General features: G+C 39.5%; 2 protein-coding genes across 2 annotated transcripts in view; one reads left to right on the top strand and one right to left on the bottom strand.

Annotated features, from left to right (window-relative positions):
* The window catches only part of KLHL3 (kelch like family member 3), a 286,330-nt gene that overhangs the window by 225,293 nt on the left and 44,304 nt on the right, over positions 1–16,733 (bottom strand). The window lies entirely within an intron of this gene.
* LOC122479554 (glyceraldehyde-3-phosphate dehydrogenase-like) lies at positions 4,078–4,893 on the top strand (the record flags this gene model as incomplete). Its single annotated transcript, XM_043573391.1, is given in 2 exon segments — positions 4,078–4,613; positions 4,615–4,893. Coding segments are annotated over 2 exon segments (741 nt in total), but the record flags the coding sequence as incomplete, so codon positions are not given.

Below are 16,733 nucleotides of genomic sequence, written 5' to 3' on the forward strand. Positions count from 1 at the left end.
CTCAGCTCAGGTCTTGATCTCAGGGTTATGAGTTCAAGCCCCATGTTTGGCTCTGCAATGGGCATGAAACATACATATAAACATACATACATACATACATACATACATGCTACCTTAACAAGTGCTTATTCTCTTTAAAACCTTTACATACACAGTCTCATTTAAGACTCACAACAATGTTGTATGGTGTTACTAATAATAACAGCAGCTAATACTTTCCAACTGTTTATTATGTGTCATTCATGGTTCTAGGTAATAACTTATTAATCATTATATAACCTATGAAATAGGGCTTTTCATTTTCCTATTACCCTCACTTTACAGACAATTCAATCAAGTTACACAGAGGTTAAATAACCTGTCCAACAATACAGAGCTAATAAGGTAGATGTCATTATGCCCATCTTGTAGAAGAAAACTAAGACTTGGGATAATTACTTCTAAAGGTAGGTAACTAGGACAGGCTTTGAACCATTATCTGTCAGACTATCAAGTCACAGTCTTTTATTCTACAACTCTGTCACCTTTGTTTTGTTTTTTTAATGTTTATTTTTGAGAGAGAGAGAGAAAGAGAGAGAGGGAGCAGGGGAGGGGCAGAGAGAGAGGGAGACAGAGAATCTGAAGCAGGCTCAAGGCTCTGAGCTGTCAGCACAGAGCCTGACACAGGGCTTGAACTCGTGAACCATAAGATCATAACCTGAGCTGAAGTCGGACGACCTTTGAATGGATGCACTTATACAGAGAATGCCCTGCACAAGACAGCAAATGTTCAAAGTTGGCTTCCCTCATTCCTGCCTTCTTTTGCCATAAGCAGTGGTAAACTAGTGGTGTCATTTGAACATGTGTCTCTAAGAATATAATTGGGAAGGCAAGCCTAACACAAAAGCCCATATAATGAAGTGTGCCCCTTAAATGGATTCTTTCTCCTTCCTGAGGCATTCTCTGCTGCAGCCCTAGCATGCATCCCTGAGAGTTTCTAATGCCTACCTTTAGGATACTTGGCAATTCCTAATGAGGTGCTTTTGGCAAAACTTCTTCAAAGGATTGTTTGAACATATGCTAGAGAAGTCTCCTGTTTCCCAGTGCCACAGAATGCCCTCAAAATTCTCATCAGTGGGAGAAACAAATTTGCATGAAGCCTCCCAAATCACCTTGAAAAAAACTCACATTTTCAAAGGGACTGAACCCACAGGAAGAAACCTGGATTGAAGTCCTAAGCTTGAATACACTGATTGTTTAATCATGGACAAATTATTTCCCTTCTCTGTGCCTCAGTTTCCTCTTCTGTAAAGAGAAGCTGGATTAGCTGGCTTTCCAGAGCTACTAGAGCTCTGATTCAAGGAATGAGAGGAAAGTGAGCTTGGAGTCTATAGCACTGAAATCCCAGGAGGGCAAGAGTTGTATGAAAGCCCAAAGCGCAGAAAAGATTTGCAACCATTAACCAAAACCTGCCAGGGCTGGATTAACTTCTACAGCAGGGGAAGTGCCCTGGGATTTTAATTTAAGAATGTGAGTCCTGTGAGAAATTATTTCATGTGGAGTTGAAGGATTTTGTGGAGTGAGAGACGTAGGCAGTGGTAAAGGAATAAATCCTCTTCACCTTTGCAAAGCAGAGCAAAGCAAAATCCAAATCCCTTTCCTACTTGTTTTCCCTATGCTAAAGACAGGAGCAAAGATAGGATCCTGCTGCCACGTTGTGGCACACTGGGCAGTTTAGAAAGAAGGGTTTACTTAATCTGAGTTCCCCAGATTTCCCCAGGTTTCCCTCAGGAAACCTCCCTTATAATTACACAGAGCTTGAAAACTCACAGAAACACTTTCAACCCTATTATCTCATCTCATTCTCACAACAACTATGTAGAGTAGCAGAAGGGAAGTTAAACTCCATTTTACAATGGAAGAAACCGAAGCTCAGACCAACTACGACACTTGCCTAAAGTCACAGTTAGTAACTGGCAATCAGGATGGGCACTCACACCTCCTGACTCTAAATCAGGCAATTCATTGAGGATGAAACACGTTTAGATATGCTCTAGGACTAGAATTTGAGAGAGGGAGCCTTACAAAGAGGAAAGCTTAATTTCTTCTACAGATAAAACTGGCCAAAGTCCCTAATTAGACTGCATGGCTACAGAAAAAAAGCATCCAAATAAGCCTGAATTCCTGCCTTCCTTCCTAGTTTGCAGATTCTTGGTTAACATCTCTAGGCCTCTCCAGCTGCTCTGCCTCCCTCAGCTCCCCAGCCCAGACTACCCATGGAGCTCACGACTTATTTACAGCTAAATGCTAAACACCAAATGGATCCTAGGCAAGGAAGCCACAACACCCAGAAATCAGCAAGAACTGCTGGGAGTGCTGTTCTGTCCCAGGGTTACAGTTCATTGTATTTGAGACTCCGTCCAAATTTTCTTACAAGTTTTAGAGGGAAGCCCAGTTGGCTTGCCCCATAATGATGTCATGCTCATTGAAACCTGAGGGGCAATGCTGTGGTTGTATAATTTTTCAACTGGCATATGGGTATGATCTGAAATTAATCTGACAGTTTCCAATTTCTCCAAGGCAACCATAACTTATTTGACACAGAATTGCAAAGTCCAGTGCCTATACTTTCCACCACCCATAAGTATCCCTTTAGTTTCACTCATTCATTCATTCACTAAGTGAATAGTGCACATTTCACTAAATGAGAGGGGTACTGCGATAAGCCCTTCGGTAAGGACTTTGTTGCCTAATGGTGAAGAGAGGGAAATAGGTAAAGAACATAATTATAATTATGTGAGATGCAAGAATTAAGTGTTTGAGGGTTAAGAGAAAAATAAGAGTTTTTCTCGCTTGGGGTTAGAAGACTAGGGATAAGAAGTGGATAAAGAACTAATTCATGGATATTTCACACATAAAACCCTTCACAGTCTGGCCTTTACAAACCCTCCCTGCCTTCTCTTCTGCTACTACTTTGCTCTCACCCTACCATACTCTGAACCCAAGTTTTCTTCAGTACTTCAAGGATTAAGAGTTAGGCTTAACTTTTAATCAGACAGATCTGGACTCTAATCCCAGCTCTGACACATTAAACAACGTTGGGCAAGTGATGCAATTTCTTGAAGCTTCAGTTTCCTGATCTGTAAATTGGAGAGTATAGTAAGACTCATTTTCAAAGGTTTTTGTGAGAGTCAAGTGATATACATGTATGCAAAGCACCTGGATTTGTGCCTGACATGTAGTAAAGACTTAATAAATAGTAAATGATATGGTTCATTATCTCTCTGCCTTTGATCATGTTTCCTTTGCCTGAGATTCCCTTTACCTTCTCAAATTGTTTTATCCGTATTTCTCCTTTAGAACCATCACAAAAGTCTTTTTTCTTGAGTGCCTTACGCTTTGCCAGCTGTTTCCCAATGAGTGCTCAGAACCTTGGTTCACATCACCTTTACTGTATTTATGGGATACCAATTTGTATATGTTGTATGTCTTTCAGATATGTGAGGCTCCAGAGGGCAGAAGCTAGCTAGGTCTTCCCCATTCTGCCCTAGCACCTAGCACAGTATATGACTCATGGTACTATTAGAGAAATTATTGTTGAATAAAAATTATGTCTCAGCTGAACCTTAAATAAATAAATAAATACATAAATAAATAGGAATTAAAGCATATCTTTGGATGGTCTTTTGAATGTGAATACTAACTTATTAATGCTGTACATGAAATCATTGAAACCCACTAGAACTGATTACCAAGGATTAACCTTTAATATAAACTGACAGCACCAAAGTGGGTCAAAATTTCATTAGGGGAGGTTGGAGGTGGATGCATGGATAAATGGAAGGATTGGAAGGATCCTAGATCCCAGGTGGTGGCTCAGAAAATGGGTGCAGGCCTTCCTTGGGTAGGGGTATTCAATGAGGATGGGAAAGGAATCACTTTATGACTAAAGTAGGCTCTCTGTTCCTCCCTGTTAGACAGCTGCATCTTCTGGCACAGTGCCAGCTGCATCCCTGAGACACACTGGTGGAAGAGTAAACAGACTCGACTGTACTGGGCCCCAGGTCACCAGGGCTGCTTTGAACTCAAGCAAACTGAATACTGTCACCACCAATCACCCCTTCGTTGACCTCAACTACATGGTTTATATGTTCCAGAAAGAATCCACCTACAGCAAATTCAACAGAAGTCAAGGCTGAGAACAGGAAACTTGTCATCAATGGAAAGCCCATCTCCATCTTCCAGAAGAGAGATCCCGTCAACATCAAATGGGGTAATGCTGGTGCTGAGTATATTGTGGAGTCCACGGGGTCTTCACCACCATGTAGAAGGGTAAAGGGTGGGGCCAAGAAGGTCATCATCTCTGCCCCTTCTGCTAATGCCTCCAAGTCTGTGACAGGCATGAACCATGAGAAGAATGATAACTCCCTCAAGATTGTCAGCAATGCCTCCTGCACCATCAACTGCTTGGCCCGTCTGATCAAGATCATCCATGACAACTTTGGCCTCATGGAGGGAGTCATGACCATAGTCCATGCTATCACTGCTACTCAGAAGACCATGGACGACAGCTCCGGGAAGCTGTGGTGTGATGTCCAAGGGGCTGCCCAGAACATCATTCCTGCTTCTACTGGTGTTGCCAGAACTTAATGGGAAGCTCATTGGCATGGTCTTCTGTGTATCCACCCTCACCATGTCAGTCTTGGATCTGACCTGCCACCTGGACAAAGCTGCCAAAAACAAGGTGATGAAGCAGGCATTGGAGGTTCCCTGCAAGGGCATCCTGAGGACCAGGTTGTTTCCTGCAACTTTAACAGTGACACCCACTCTTCCACTTTAATGCTGGGGGTGGCACTGCTCTCAGTGACCATTTTGTCAAGCTCATTTCCTGGTATGACAATGAATTTGGCTACAGCAACCAGATGGTGAACCTTATGGTCCACACGGCCTTCAAGGAGTAAGAGTTCCCTACACCACCAATCCCAGAGAGAGCAAGAGGAAGAAAGAGGCCCTAAGCTGCTGGAGAGTCCTTGCCCCAATTCATTCCCCCAACAAACTGAGAATCTCCCAAGTTCTACAGTTTCCATCCCAGACCCCCTGAAGAAGATGAGGGGCCTAAGGCCTACCTTCTCACATACCATCAATAAAGTACCCAGAACATCCCCCCCCCCCAACCAAAAAAAGACTGGGTAAGAGAGATTCAAATATGGAAAAAGAGGAAGATAAAAAACATCACAATTTTTCCATTAAGGTCCTAAGAGGAAGGCAGTGCCTTGTACATATACCTATCATGTATAAGGTCATCTAAAGGAAGGGAAATGACATAATTTCTGGATACTTATGAAAAATTACAGGGGATGCAAAGAAACAGGATCATACATTCATAACATGGATAAAATTCAATTAATAGAATACAGAAATGACAGCATAGAGTAGACAATGATATTAAAACAGCTATTATAAATATGCTTTACTTGTTAAAGTGATAGAAGAAAACATAAGTATAACAAGGAGAGAAAATAGAAGACCTCTAAAAGGGTCAGTCTGTAGATTAGAGCTTTCTGACTGTTCATAATGAAACCATTCTTGACCTGCTGAGAAGCAACCTTATCTGTCATCACAACAGAGAAAGAGGTCTCCAGATCCTTTTTATGTGCCATTATTTCCTTAAATATTTTTTTGGTGTCACTGCCCTTCTCCAGCTCCAATTACATGATATTGTCCCATAGCATACTGATGCTCTATTCATTGTTTTGCTTTGCTTTGCTTCAGTCTTTTTTCTCTGTGCTTTATTTTGGATAGTTTCTATTGTTATGCCTTCAAGTGTCTAATCTTTTCTTCTACTATGTCTAATCTATTAATCCCATCCAAAGTACTTCTCATCACAAATATTTTTAATTTCTAGATTTGGATCTTTTGTTTTGTATCTTCCATCTTCTCTCCTTGTTATACTCATGTTTTCTTCTATCACTTTAACAAGTAAAGCATATTTTTTTTTAATTTTTTTTTTAACATTTATTTATTTTTGAGACAGAGAGAGACAGAGCATGAACAGGGGGAGGGCCAGAGAGAGAGGGAGACACAGAATCTGAAGCAGGCTCCAGGCTCTGAGCTGTCAGCACAGAGCCTGATGCGGGGCTCAAACTCATGGACCGTGAGATCGTGACCGAGCGAAGTCGGACACTCAACCGACTGAGCCACCCAGGCGCCCCAAAGCATATTTATAATAGCGGTTTTAATATCTTTGTCTACTCACTCTATGCTCTCGTTTCTATATTTTGTTTCTATTAATTGAATTTTATCCATGTTATGACTGTATGATCCTGTTTCTTTGCATGTCCTGTAATTTTTCATAAGAATCCAGAAATTATGTCATTTGCCTTCCTTTAAAGATTACAATCATGTGATACCTGCTGTCCAATGCCTAAAATACTGTTCTATGTATCTTGCTGGGATTTTTACTTGTTGAAAGTCCTTATACTCTATCATGGCTGGAAATGGAAGGCCTTGCAATCCTAAATAAATTAATTCACTAAGCATCAATGATTGCTTACATCACGATGAAAGAGATAATCAGAAATTATGTGCCTCCTGGCGACACATCATCATTTACGATGTAGTCCTGCAAAAAAGTATACATCAAATTTGAATCTGATCAAAACTCTAGATATAACTACCAATTTATAGGAAATACATAAAACAGAGGAATATCTTAAACTATACCACAGAGATACAATCAATAAAATCAAAATTTCAGAAAACTCTGTAGGACAAACAACTAGCTTTTTTGACAATTTAAATTACAAGAAAACTTAAAAGGTGGAAGGCAAGCTATAGATGAAAAGAGACTTCAGATATAAAAATGTATTGGGCACCTGGCTGGCTCAGTTGTTAAGCATCTGACATCAGCTCAGTTCATGATCTCATGGTTCCTGAATTCAAGTCCCACATCTGGTGAGCTCATGTCCTACTTCAGGCAAGCACGTTCCCCACTTTGGGTAAAACATGAGCCCCACTTTGGGCGAGCCCCGCTTTTCTCTCTCTCTCTCTCTCTCTCTCTCTCTCTCTCTCTCTCTCTCTCCCTCTGCCCCTCCTGGGAGTCTCTCTGCCCCTTGCTCACTTGTGCTCTCTCTCTCTCTCCAAAAAAATACATACATATATATATAAATATATATATATTTATATATATATATACACACACATACACACACACATACATACATACATACATTTATCAATGTATTATCATGTGTGGACCTTACATGGATCCTTACTCAAGCAAATAAACGGTGAGAAAAAATTAGGACACTTATAAAACAATTGGAAATTTACATTCAAACTAGACAAACTAGTTGATGGTATTAAGGAATCATTATTAATTTTAGGTGTGTAGTAATGGTATTAGGATTATTTTTAAGTCATCTTTTAGAGAAACATTCTGGCATATTTACAAGTGAAATCATATGATGTTTAATATTTGCTTCATATGAATATAATAGGGGACAAGTGGGTACAGATAAAATAAGACTGGCCACAAATAGGTAATCATAGAAGCTAACTGATACATATGTTTGAAAGTTTCTACTACAAAATAACTTAAAAATTGTTCAAGAGTTATAAAATTGAGATATGGATTCTAAATTTGGCTTGACATCATTCTGCTTCATCTCTCTCTATAAAATATGAAATATAAAACTTATCCCAATATACTTTCCATTATGTCCACTTATGAGCTATGTGATATAGGGAAGTTACTTCATCTTTTAAGCCTCAGTTTAAAAAGTGATGAATGTAATAGCAAATTTTTAGGACTACTATATGGGTTAAATTAGGTAATATATGTTAAGCCCTTATCATAGTGCCTAGCACAAAGTAATTATCATCTATCATTATTATTATTATATCTTGATGCATCTAAGAGACACTAATGGTTAAATTCTGTATATAATTTTAAATCAAAGTACTCTATAGGTTATTTTCTTATCCCTTTCCTTTCCATATCCTTTCTGAAACTTCCCCTCTGAAATTCTATGGAACAATGTGCCCAACAGCATAAGCCAGGAGAGAAAGAGCTTGGCTCTCCTTTCCAGGGACAGTCATTGCTGTGGCTCTGGAAAAACGGAGGTGCCACTTTCATCATTGTCAGAATATAGTATGCAGCTGTTCTTCTGGTATGCCACACATCCTGAGGTTGCTCCCAAGGGCTAAAAACAGAGCTCAAGCCATCAGCCCAGCTCAGCCAAGATCATTCTTTTTCAACGTGGCCCCATTTCAGATAAAATGGGCACTTTATATGTATCCCTTTTCTAACTAAGAGTTGGTCTTCCCTCCCGGTCTGTGGCCTACTTGAGGACAAGAGCTGTGTCTAGTTTATCTTTAGAGCTTATGCTCCTAGCAAAGCATCTGGGATAGAGCAGGTACTTAATATTTGCTACATGAAGAAATTAACTGTCTATTATTTTGTTTTATTTGGAGTGGGGCAGGAATGGGAAAGAAACATTGATAGACATGCAGGAAACCAATGTTGGATGAATCTTTCTAACAGTTTTTTATCAGGGAGTACAAACTTATTTACAACTTCCAATTCACTTCTATTCCCATGAAATACTTACAGTTCCCCAAATACATCCTAAATTTCCTTCTGAGCCTGTGTTCGAACTATTCTCTCTACCTATTAATATCTCTCCCCCAACTACCTCACCTTCACACTTAATATATACATCCTTCAACACTTGGTTTCAGTATCCCCTCTTCCATGAAGCTTTTTTTTTTTCTTTTTTAATGTTTTACTTTTGAGAGAGAGAGAGACAGAATGTGAGCAGGGGAGAAGCAGAGAGAGAGACACAAAATCTGAAGCAGACTCCAGGCTCTGAGCTGTCAGCACAGAGCCCAACAAGGGCTCAAACTCATAAACCGAGAGATCATGACCTGAGAAGTGAGACGCTTAACCAACTGAGCCACCCAGGCACCCCTCGTGAAGCTTTTTTCAACCATTGTAGCTGAACGGGATATCTTTTTTTTTTTTTAAGTTTACTTATTTTGAGAGAGAGAGGGAGAGAGAGAACATGCTCACAAGTGGGGGAGGGGCAGAGAGACAGGGAGAGAGAATCCCAAGCAGGCTAAGCACTATCAGTGCAGAGTGTGATGTGGGGTTGATCTCATGAATCATGAGATCATAATCTGAGTCAAAATCAGAGTCGAATGCTCAACTGACTGAGCCATCCAGGTGCCCCTCTAAGGGGCATCTTCTTGACTTAACACTTTAGATTTCGCTCAAGGTATTTCATAATATTCTATCACATGATGTGGTTGGTTGTAGAGGTTTCATAATGTTTATAAGATTGAGGACAAGGATCATATTTAAATTTCTTTGGCATCTAGGGTAGTGCTTTGTACACATCAGGCATCTAATGGTGTTTAGTGTACTTACTGGCTAAACTTTGCAGAATAAAAAGCATAATCATTCAACCAAATTTAAAATATAAAACAAGTGAGCCTTTAAAAGTGTGTTTTATCTGTAAGATTTTTTTCCTTAAAAAATTAACACATTGTTTTTCAAGTTCTGCTATCCTACTAATATCTGTTTTATTAGACAATATCCTCCACTCCTAGAAACCCAAGGAAAAACTATAATGAGGCATATAGACTTTTTAATTAAGCAAATTAAAGAGAAAATTTTACAATATTAAAAAATAGTAATTGGACATTTCCTTCAAATTTCATGGTAAGACAGACTAGGGTATTTAAAAGTGATGAGGCACCTGGGTGGTTCACTCAGTTAAGCAACCAACTCTTGATTTCACCTCAGGTCATAATCTCATGGTTTGTGAGTTTAAGCCTCGCTTTGGCCCCTATGTTGATAGCACAGAGCCTGCTTATAATCTTCTCTCTCCTTCTCTCTGCCCCTCCCCAGCTTGCACATATTCTCATTCTCTCTCTTTCTCTCTCACAATAAATAAATTTTTAAAAATTTAACTTTTTATAAATAAATAATCAAGAATCACTAGACAACTGTATAATCTTGGCCAAGCCCTTGATTTTTCCAAATATCCCCAAACTACTTCTCAGCAGATTTACAGGGCACAAAGTGTCGAAAAGTATAAAATATTAAATAACTTCAGGCTACTATACTTCTCAAAGGTAAGGGCCAGGATAGAAGTAAATTTCATTTCTCAAAATTAAAGGTGAGCTGACACTTCCTTGTTACTTGGATAATTGCTTTTATTTTCTCTTCTACATGATACACTCTAGCACTGCCATCATATATTTACCATTTTGTTGCCTTTCCTCTTTTTCATTCCTTCTAGATTAAAGATTAAGATATATAAACCAATGACATCGCCCACCACCCACGATCCCATCCCCAGCAAGCAATTCAATGTAGCCTTGCCCGTGCTATTTCTTAAAGTTATATTTTATTGCTTAGATCATCTAGTCCATCTTTTCCATTTTACACATGAGGAGCTGAAAGTCTACACAGAGTATGTTATTTGTTCAAGGTCACGCAGCTAGTGTCAGACCCCATAAAAGAATCTCCTTTTCTTATCTCCCAGTTCTCAATATTACATTCAACAATGTCTAGGCACACAGATGGCCATTAACAAATATTTTCTTGAAATTAAATGAATTTAATTGCTTCTTCTTTGTTTGACAAAAATACCTGGCCACCCTATAGAATGTGGAACAAAAGGGTGAAAGTGCTGTTCTGAATGCTGTGGTTTAAAAGGTAGTTAGTTTAGTCTAGACTCTAGAGTAGGCTGCTTGGGCTCTGATTTGGGCTCTGCCACTGGCCATCTGTATGATCTTAGGAAAAACTGCTTTACATTTCTTAGCCTCAGCTTTCTCATTTGAAAAAGGAAGATAATCACAGAAAGTACCTCAAAGGATGTTTATTCATTCAATAACATTTGTTGAACACTTACTCTTAAGCAGGTACTATGATAGATGCCTGGGATACAGCAATGGACAGGAAATAAAAGATCATACCCTGCAAAGCTAAAATTCTACTAGGATTAAAGGATATATCCAAATAAAATGCCTAGTACGGAGTATGGTCCCTAGCAAATGTTCAATAAATGTTACTTGTTGTAATCATTATTATTAAAAATACACTGTATATCCACGTTTAAAAAGCCTATCAGCAAATAAATCTTACAAACTAAAAGCTCCAAGCAAGATTTTAGAGTATAAAACAGCTCACACAGTAGTGTTTCACAAGGACAGACATTATCACCATGGCAATATTTTTCTGAGTTCCTTAATAGCACTTGCTTGATGCTGTGGAAGGTTCAAGCATGATCTGTGAAAAAACCTTGTAAATAGCATCATATAAGGGGTGAAGAAAATCCTCTCCAATTTATGTTCAAAAAACGTAACGTTCTCTGTAGAATCATCTGATAAAATTCAATGTACACAATCTTAAATTAAGAAACATAGGGGCGCCTGGGTGGCGCAGTCGGTTAAGCGTCCGACTTCAGCCAGGTCACGATCTCGCGGTCCGGGAGTTCGAGCCCCGCGTCGGGCTCTGGGCTGATGGCTCAGAGCCTGGAGCCTGTTTCCGATTCTGTGTCTCCCTCTCTCTCTGCCCCTTCCCCGTTCATGCTCTGTCTCTCTCTGTCCCAAAAAATAAATAAACGTTGAAAAAGAAAATTAAAAAAAAAAAAAGAAACATAAACTGGGGGATAATTACTTGTATTACAATGGGAGTTATCAAAAATTTCTTTTCAATAGCCACATTTCCTAGCATATTCAAAAAATGATGCACTGGGGCACCTGGGTGGTTCAGTTAAGCATGTGACTTTGGCTCAGGTCATCATCTTGCGGTTCATGAGTGTGAGCCCAGCATTCTCTCTGCTGTCAGCACAGAGCCCAATTCAGATCCTCTGCCTCCCTCTCTCTCTGCCCCTCCCTCCTCCCTCAAAAATAAATAAAAGCATTTTAATTAAAAACAAATAATGATGTACTGTTTTTAAAAAGTCCACATGAGGGGTGCCTGGGTGGCTGAGTCAGTTCAACAGCCAACTTCAGCTCGGGTCATGATCTTGTGGTTTACAGGTTCAAGCCCCACGTTGGGCTCTGTGCTGACAGCTCAGAGCCTGGAGCCTGCTTCAGATTCTGTGTGCCTGTCTCTCTCTCTCTGTCCTTCCCCTGCTCACACTCTGTCTCCCTTTTTGTCAAAAATAAATTTTAAAAAAACTTAAAAAAAATTTTTTTTAATTCCACATGACTGACAAGCATATTCCAACATCCTTAGTTTTTAGTGAAATGCAAATCAAAACCAAAATGAGGTTCACTTCACACCTACTAGGGTGGCTATTCACTTTTTACATGGAAAAGAACAACAGTTGGAGAGGATGTGGACAAACTGGAACCCTCATCCATTGCTGGTGGGCAGGTACAGTAGTCTCTGTGGAAAACAATTTGGTAGTTCTTGAAAAGTTAAACATATCTACTATATGATGCTGCAAAAGTTAACAATTACCTACCATATGATGCCATAATTCCACTTCTAGATATATACCAAAAAGAACTGAAAACAGGCACTTCCACAAGTGAGATGTGCATGTATGTTGACAGCAACACTATTCACAACAGCCAAGAGGTAGAAACAACCCCAATATCCATTAATGGATGAATGGATAAACAAAGTGTAGTATATACATACAATCCAACATTATTCATTCCAGAAGTGGATTACTGATGTTTGCTACCACATGGATCCAGTATATTACACTAAGAAGACAGATACAAAAGGTCGAAAGAGTACATGTATATGAAATATCTAGAAGAGATAAATGCATAGACACAGAATGCGGATTAGAGGATGCCAAAGGCTATAAAGAAACAGGAATAGGGAGAAACTGCTTAATAGATAGTGTTTTACTTTGGAGTTTGGAACTGGAGAGAGATATAGTTGTGAATGTACCAAATGTCACTGATTTGTCCCCTTTAAAATAGTTTTATAACCAATGTTCTAAAAATATAAAAGATTCGTTTTAGATTATATAAAACTGGTCTCAGTAATTTTTTTAAAAAGATATTGTCCACATGTCCTATAAACATATATAAAAGCATAAGAAAAAAATTACAAGCAATTGTCTAGCTGTCTCAGATACCCCATGCAAACAAGGCCTCTATTCACAGTGAAGGAAAGAACAGAATGTTCTTTCTAAAATCCTAGTTTCTTCCTGTTAGAGGATAATTTTTTAAGGTAAAAGTATGACTGTCATACAAACAGAAAATGAACACATGACAAAGGTTTATTTAACCCATTAAAGATAACCAGTAAAACATTAAAAACTGGTTTAAGAAGTAGGCAGAAACAATGAAATGAATTTGTTAAGAGATACAAAACTAGCTTCTTGGGGAAAGCAGTGGCAGGGGACGGTGATCAACTGCATCCCCACAAGACAAAATTTGATTGTTTTTATATAGACAACAGTAGGCATTATCCTCCGTTTTCTGCAACTTTAGGGAGCTTCAACAGCTCAAAGACAATGAAAGATAAACTGGATAACTTGGAAGGATGCACTAGTCAATGCCTAGCATTCTAAAAGATACTCAGTGATTTTTTTCCCCAGATTTCTAATTTTTTCCTGACATTCTTCTGGCATTCAAGGTAATTTACTACCTTATCAAATGGCTTCTCTTTCTTGGATTTCAGGTCCTTGTTTATTTAAAACAACAACAACAACAACTTTTTTTAAGGAGCAATTGGTTTAGAAGACTTAAAGCCTGTCTGGATTTTTTTTTTAATGTTTATTTGTTTTTGAGAAAGAGAGAGAGAACAAGTGCAAGAGGGGGCAGAGGGAGAAGGGGACAAAGGATCCAAAGTGGGCTCTGCAAGCCCAATGTGAGGTTCGAACTCACAAACCGTGAGATCATGACCTGAGCCAGAGTTAGATGCTTAACCAACTGAGCCATCCAGGTGCCCCAAGCCTGTCTTGATCTTTGACAGCTTGACAACAACCAGTTTCCAACGGCCAGATGCTGAGTTAGAGATTCCTACAGGTAACAGAGCCCTTCAAGCCATCAGCACTCATGATCACATCACATAAATTACTTCTCTTCTGGGACACGCCTTTCTTGATGAAGAAGACCGTACTTCTAATTAACCACTCTAGGATAATTTGTCTTTTTGCACTATTACCAGAAATATGACTTCCCCTCTGGTTCTGTCATGACCAACAAGCATCATTTCATTTTTAAACTGACTGGAACCAGAGGGAGAAGTAGTCTGCAGCTATGAAACAAAACAAAATAGTTGCCCTCCATGAGATGTTCAAAAAACACTAGTTGAGTTGAATGGCTTTTAAAATTCTTGTATCATTGGCGGGGAAGAGGGTCTGTGACCAATTGCACTTAGTTTACTGTATTGCAGCAACCCTGTATTACTTACTTAAGGGTCACTTACTCAGTGTAACTGAGAATTACTAAGCATTGCATTCAGGATACACTTAGTTTACTGTAAATGCAGTATGAAATTTATGCTTCTTCCTCATGCTAGCTCTTCTACAGGATTCTCTAGCTCCCCAGTACTGAGCACACAGTAGGTCCTCAATCAAAGGCTGCTTTGATTAAATTATATTTAATCATATAATATATTACAGACAATGAAGTCTATACTTGTCAGGAAGTATTCTGCTTACTCATGATAACATCAAGTTTCTCTACTTATTGGGCCTAAGTTATTTTTATTGTATTTAAGGGTATTGATCAATGCAACACACAAACAAAAGCATATCCACCAAAAGTGTGTAAAACAGAAGTCTTCAGGGGCACCTGGGTGGCTCAGTTGGTTAAGCGTCCAACTTCGGCTCAGGTCATGATCTCATCAGCCATGGGATCAAGCCCCATGTTGGACTCTGCTGACAGCTCTGAGCCTGGAGCCTGTTTCAAATTCTGTATGTCCCCCCTCTATGCCCCTCCCCTGCTCACGCTCTGTCTCTGTCTCAAAAATAAGTAAACATTAAAAAAAAAAAAAAAAAAACACAGAAGTCTCGCTTCCAGGAAAAAAATGTTTTTTTTCAATAAAAAAATAATTTTCCATAAAGATCTACAATCCTGCACAGATCTTCCATCAAAGCCAATGCTAAGATTATTATTAGATTTCTGAAATCAGTAAAATTGTAATCCAGACCCAAGCAACTGTGAACTACCTCCTGTCTTTTGGATTGAGGGAAAAGGCAGCTTGAATTTCCCTGAAATGCCAATACCAAAATTCTTTACATTTCAGCTAAAAATGCTTTACTTACCATGAGACTTTGGCTTCTGCCCTGCCTTTTTCTCATTTTCATTTAGATTCAATGTATAATTATTAGTGGTTAACTCAGGGTCACATATTTTTGGTCCCTTTGTTGGGAGGACACACACAAGCATGCACACTCCCCAAGTATGGTTAGGTGAAAGCCGGGGCTGCACCAAATAGAGCAGAATAGGGAGACCCTTCCCCATCCCTTCCAGTTGATCCCCTAGCCTCTTTGCACACAGCTGTCATTCCAGTTTATGCCCCTCCTTGCCAGAGAGCAGGGATCTACCTCAAACAAATCCAGCCTCAAGGGGTGTTTTCTATGGGGACACCAGGACCTGGAAAGCAGACAACGTGGAAGCTGTGAGTACCTCTGACACCAAGGCTGCTGGTTGGCTGGGTTTTCTCATATCATAGTGATGCTACAGATGAGGAAAACTAAAGTTATTTGGGTGTAGGACAAAGAATGCATTCCTGGTGCTTTCAATTTGTAGGAAGTAAGCACAGGGGCTTCCCACCTCTACTCTCAGGACCAAATACACTCATTCACTCGCTCACTCACTCACTCACACACTTGTCAGTAAACACTTACCTAGTGTCTATTATTAAAGTACTAAAAAAAATGCAGGAGGGGACTGAAAGCTACACTGCAATTTACTATTTCTTGGGTCCAAACATCTGGAGTTAACATGCCTACAGGTCCCAGCACTCCTCTTTGGTCAGATGTACCTTCTGAGTGCCAAGCTGGGTACATGGGAGACCAGAGAAAGAACAGCGCTCTCATTCTCTTCAATGCTACCTGGGCCCCTAACTCTGCCCAGGGGAAGCCAGGCAGAATTTGAAGAAATATCTGCCCCCACTGCTACTGGTGATTTTAGGGCTGGAAATGATATACTGTAGGGAACAAGCAAGACAAACTATACTGATATAGCCAGAGGGAAAGGAAATAAGCTTAGTAGAAAAAAAGAGAAGAGTAACAAAAGGAGAATAGTGAATAGCTGATATCTACCAGGATGGCAGTGAGATGTTGATTCAGCATTTAGAGCTCAGCCTGGAAGGTGTAGAGTCAATACCTACCTACCTGTGAGGTACCCCTGGAGGAGGCTAGACTAAAATGTCTATGACATACATTATGCTCCATGCAGGGAAACAGGTGGAAACAGAATAAGCATTACTGAATATCTATTTGATCTCTCTTTCCATCTCATAGATACAGTCAAAAACCTAAGTAAACCCAAGGAATGTGTTTCTGAGTACTAGGTATGTAGTTGATTTTTCTCTTGGACTTCTCTGCCATATTTTCAACTCTTCTTTAATGAGAATACCCTTTTATGGACATATTTAAATAAACTATTTTTTAAAAAATAGAACAAACCTCCAGACTTGGAGAGAGGGTCCTGGGTCAGACTAGACCTTGTTGAGTGGACTAAGAAATCCCAGAGCTCCCAGGGCTTAATACCAACTTCTGCCAAGGTCTCAATCTGTTAGCTTTACTGAATCCAGCAGT

The sequence above is a fragment of the Prionailurus bengalensis genome, chromosome A1 (genome assembly GCF_016509475.1).
Source record: "Prionailurus bengalensis isolate Pbe53 chromosome A1, Fcat_Pben_1.1_paternal_pri, whole genome shotgun sequence".
Lineage (NCBI taxonomy): Eukaryota > Metazoa > Chordata > Mammalia > Carnivora > Felidae > Prionailurus > Prionailurus bengalensis.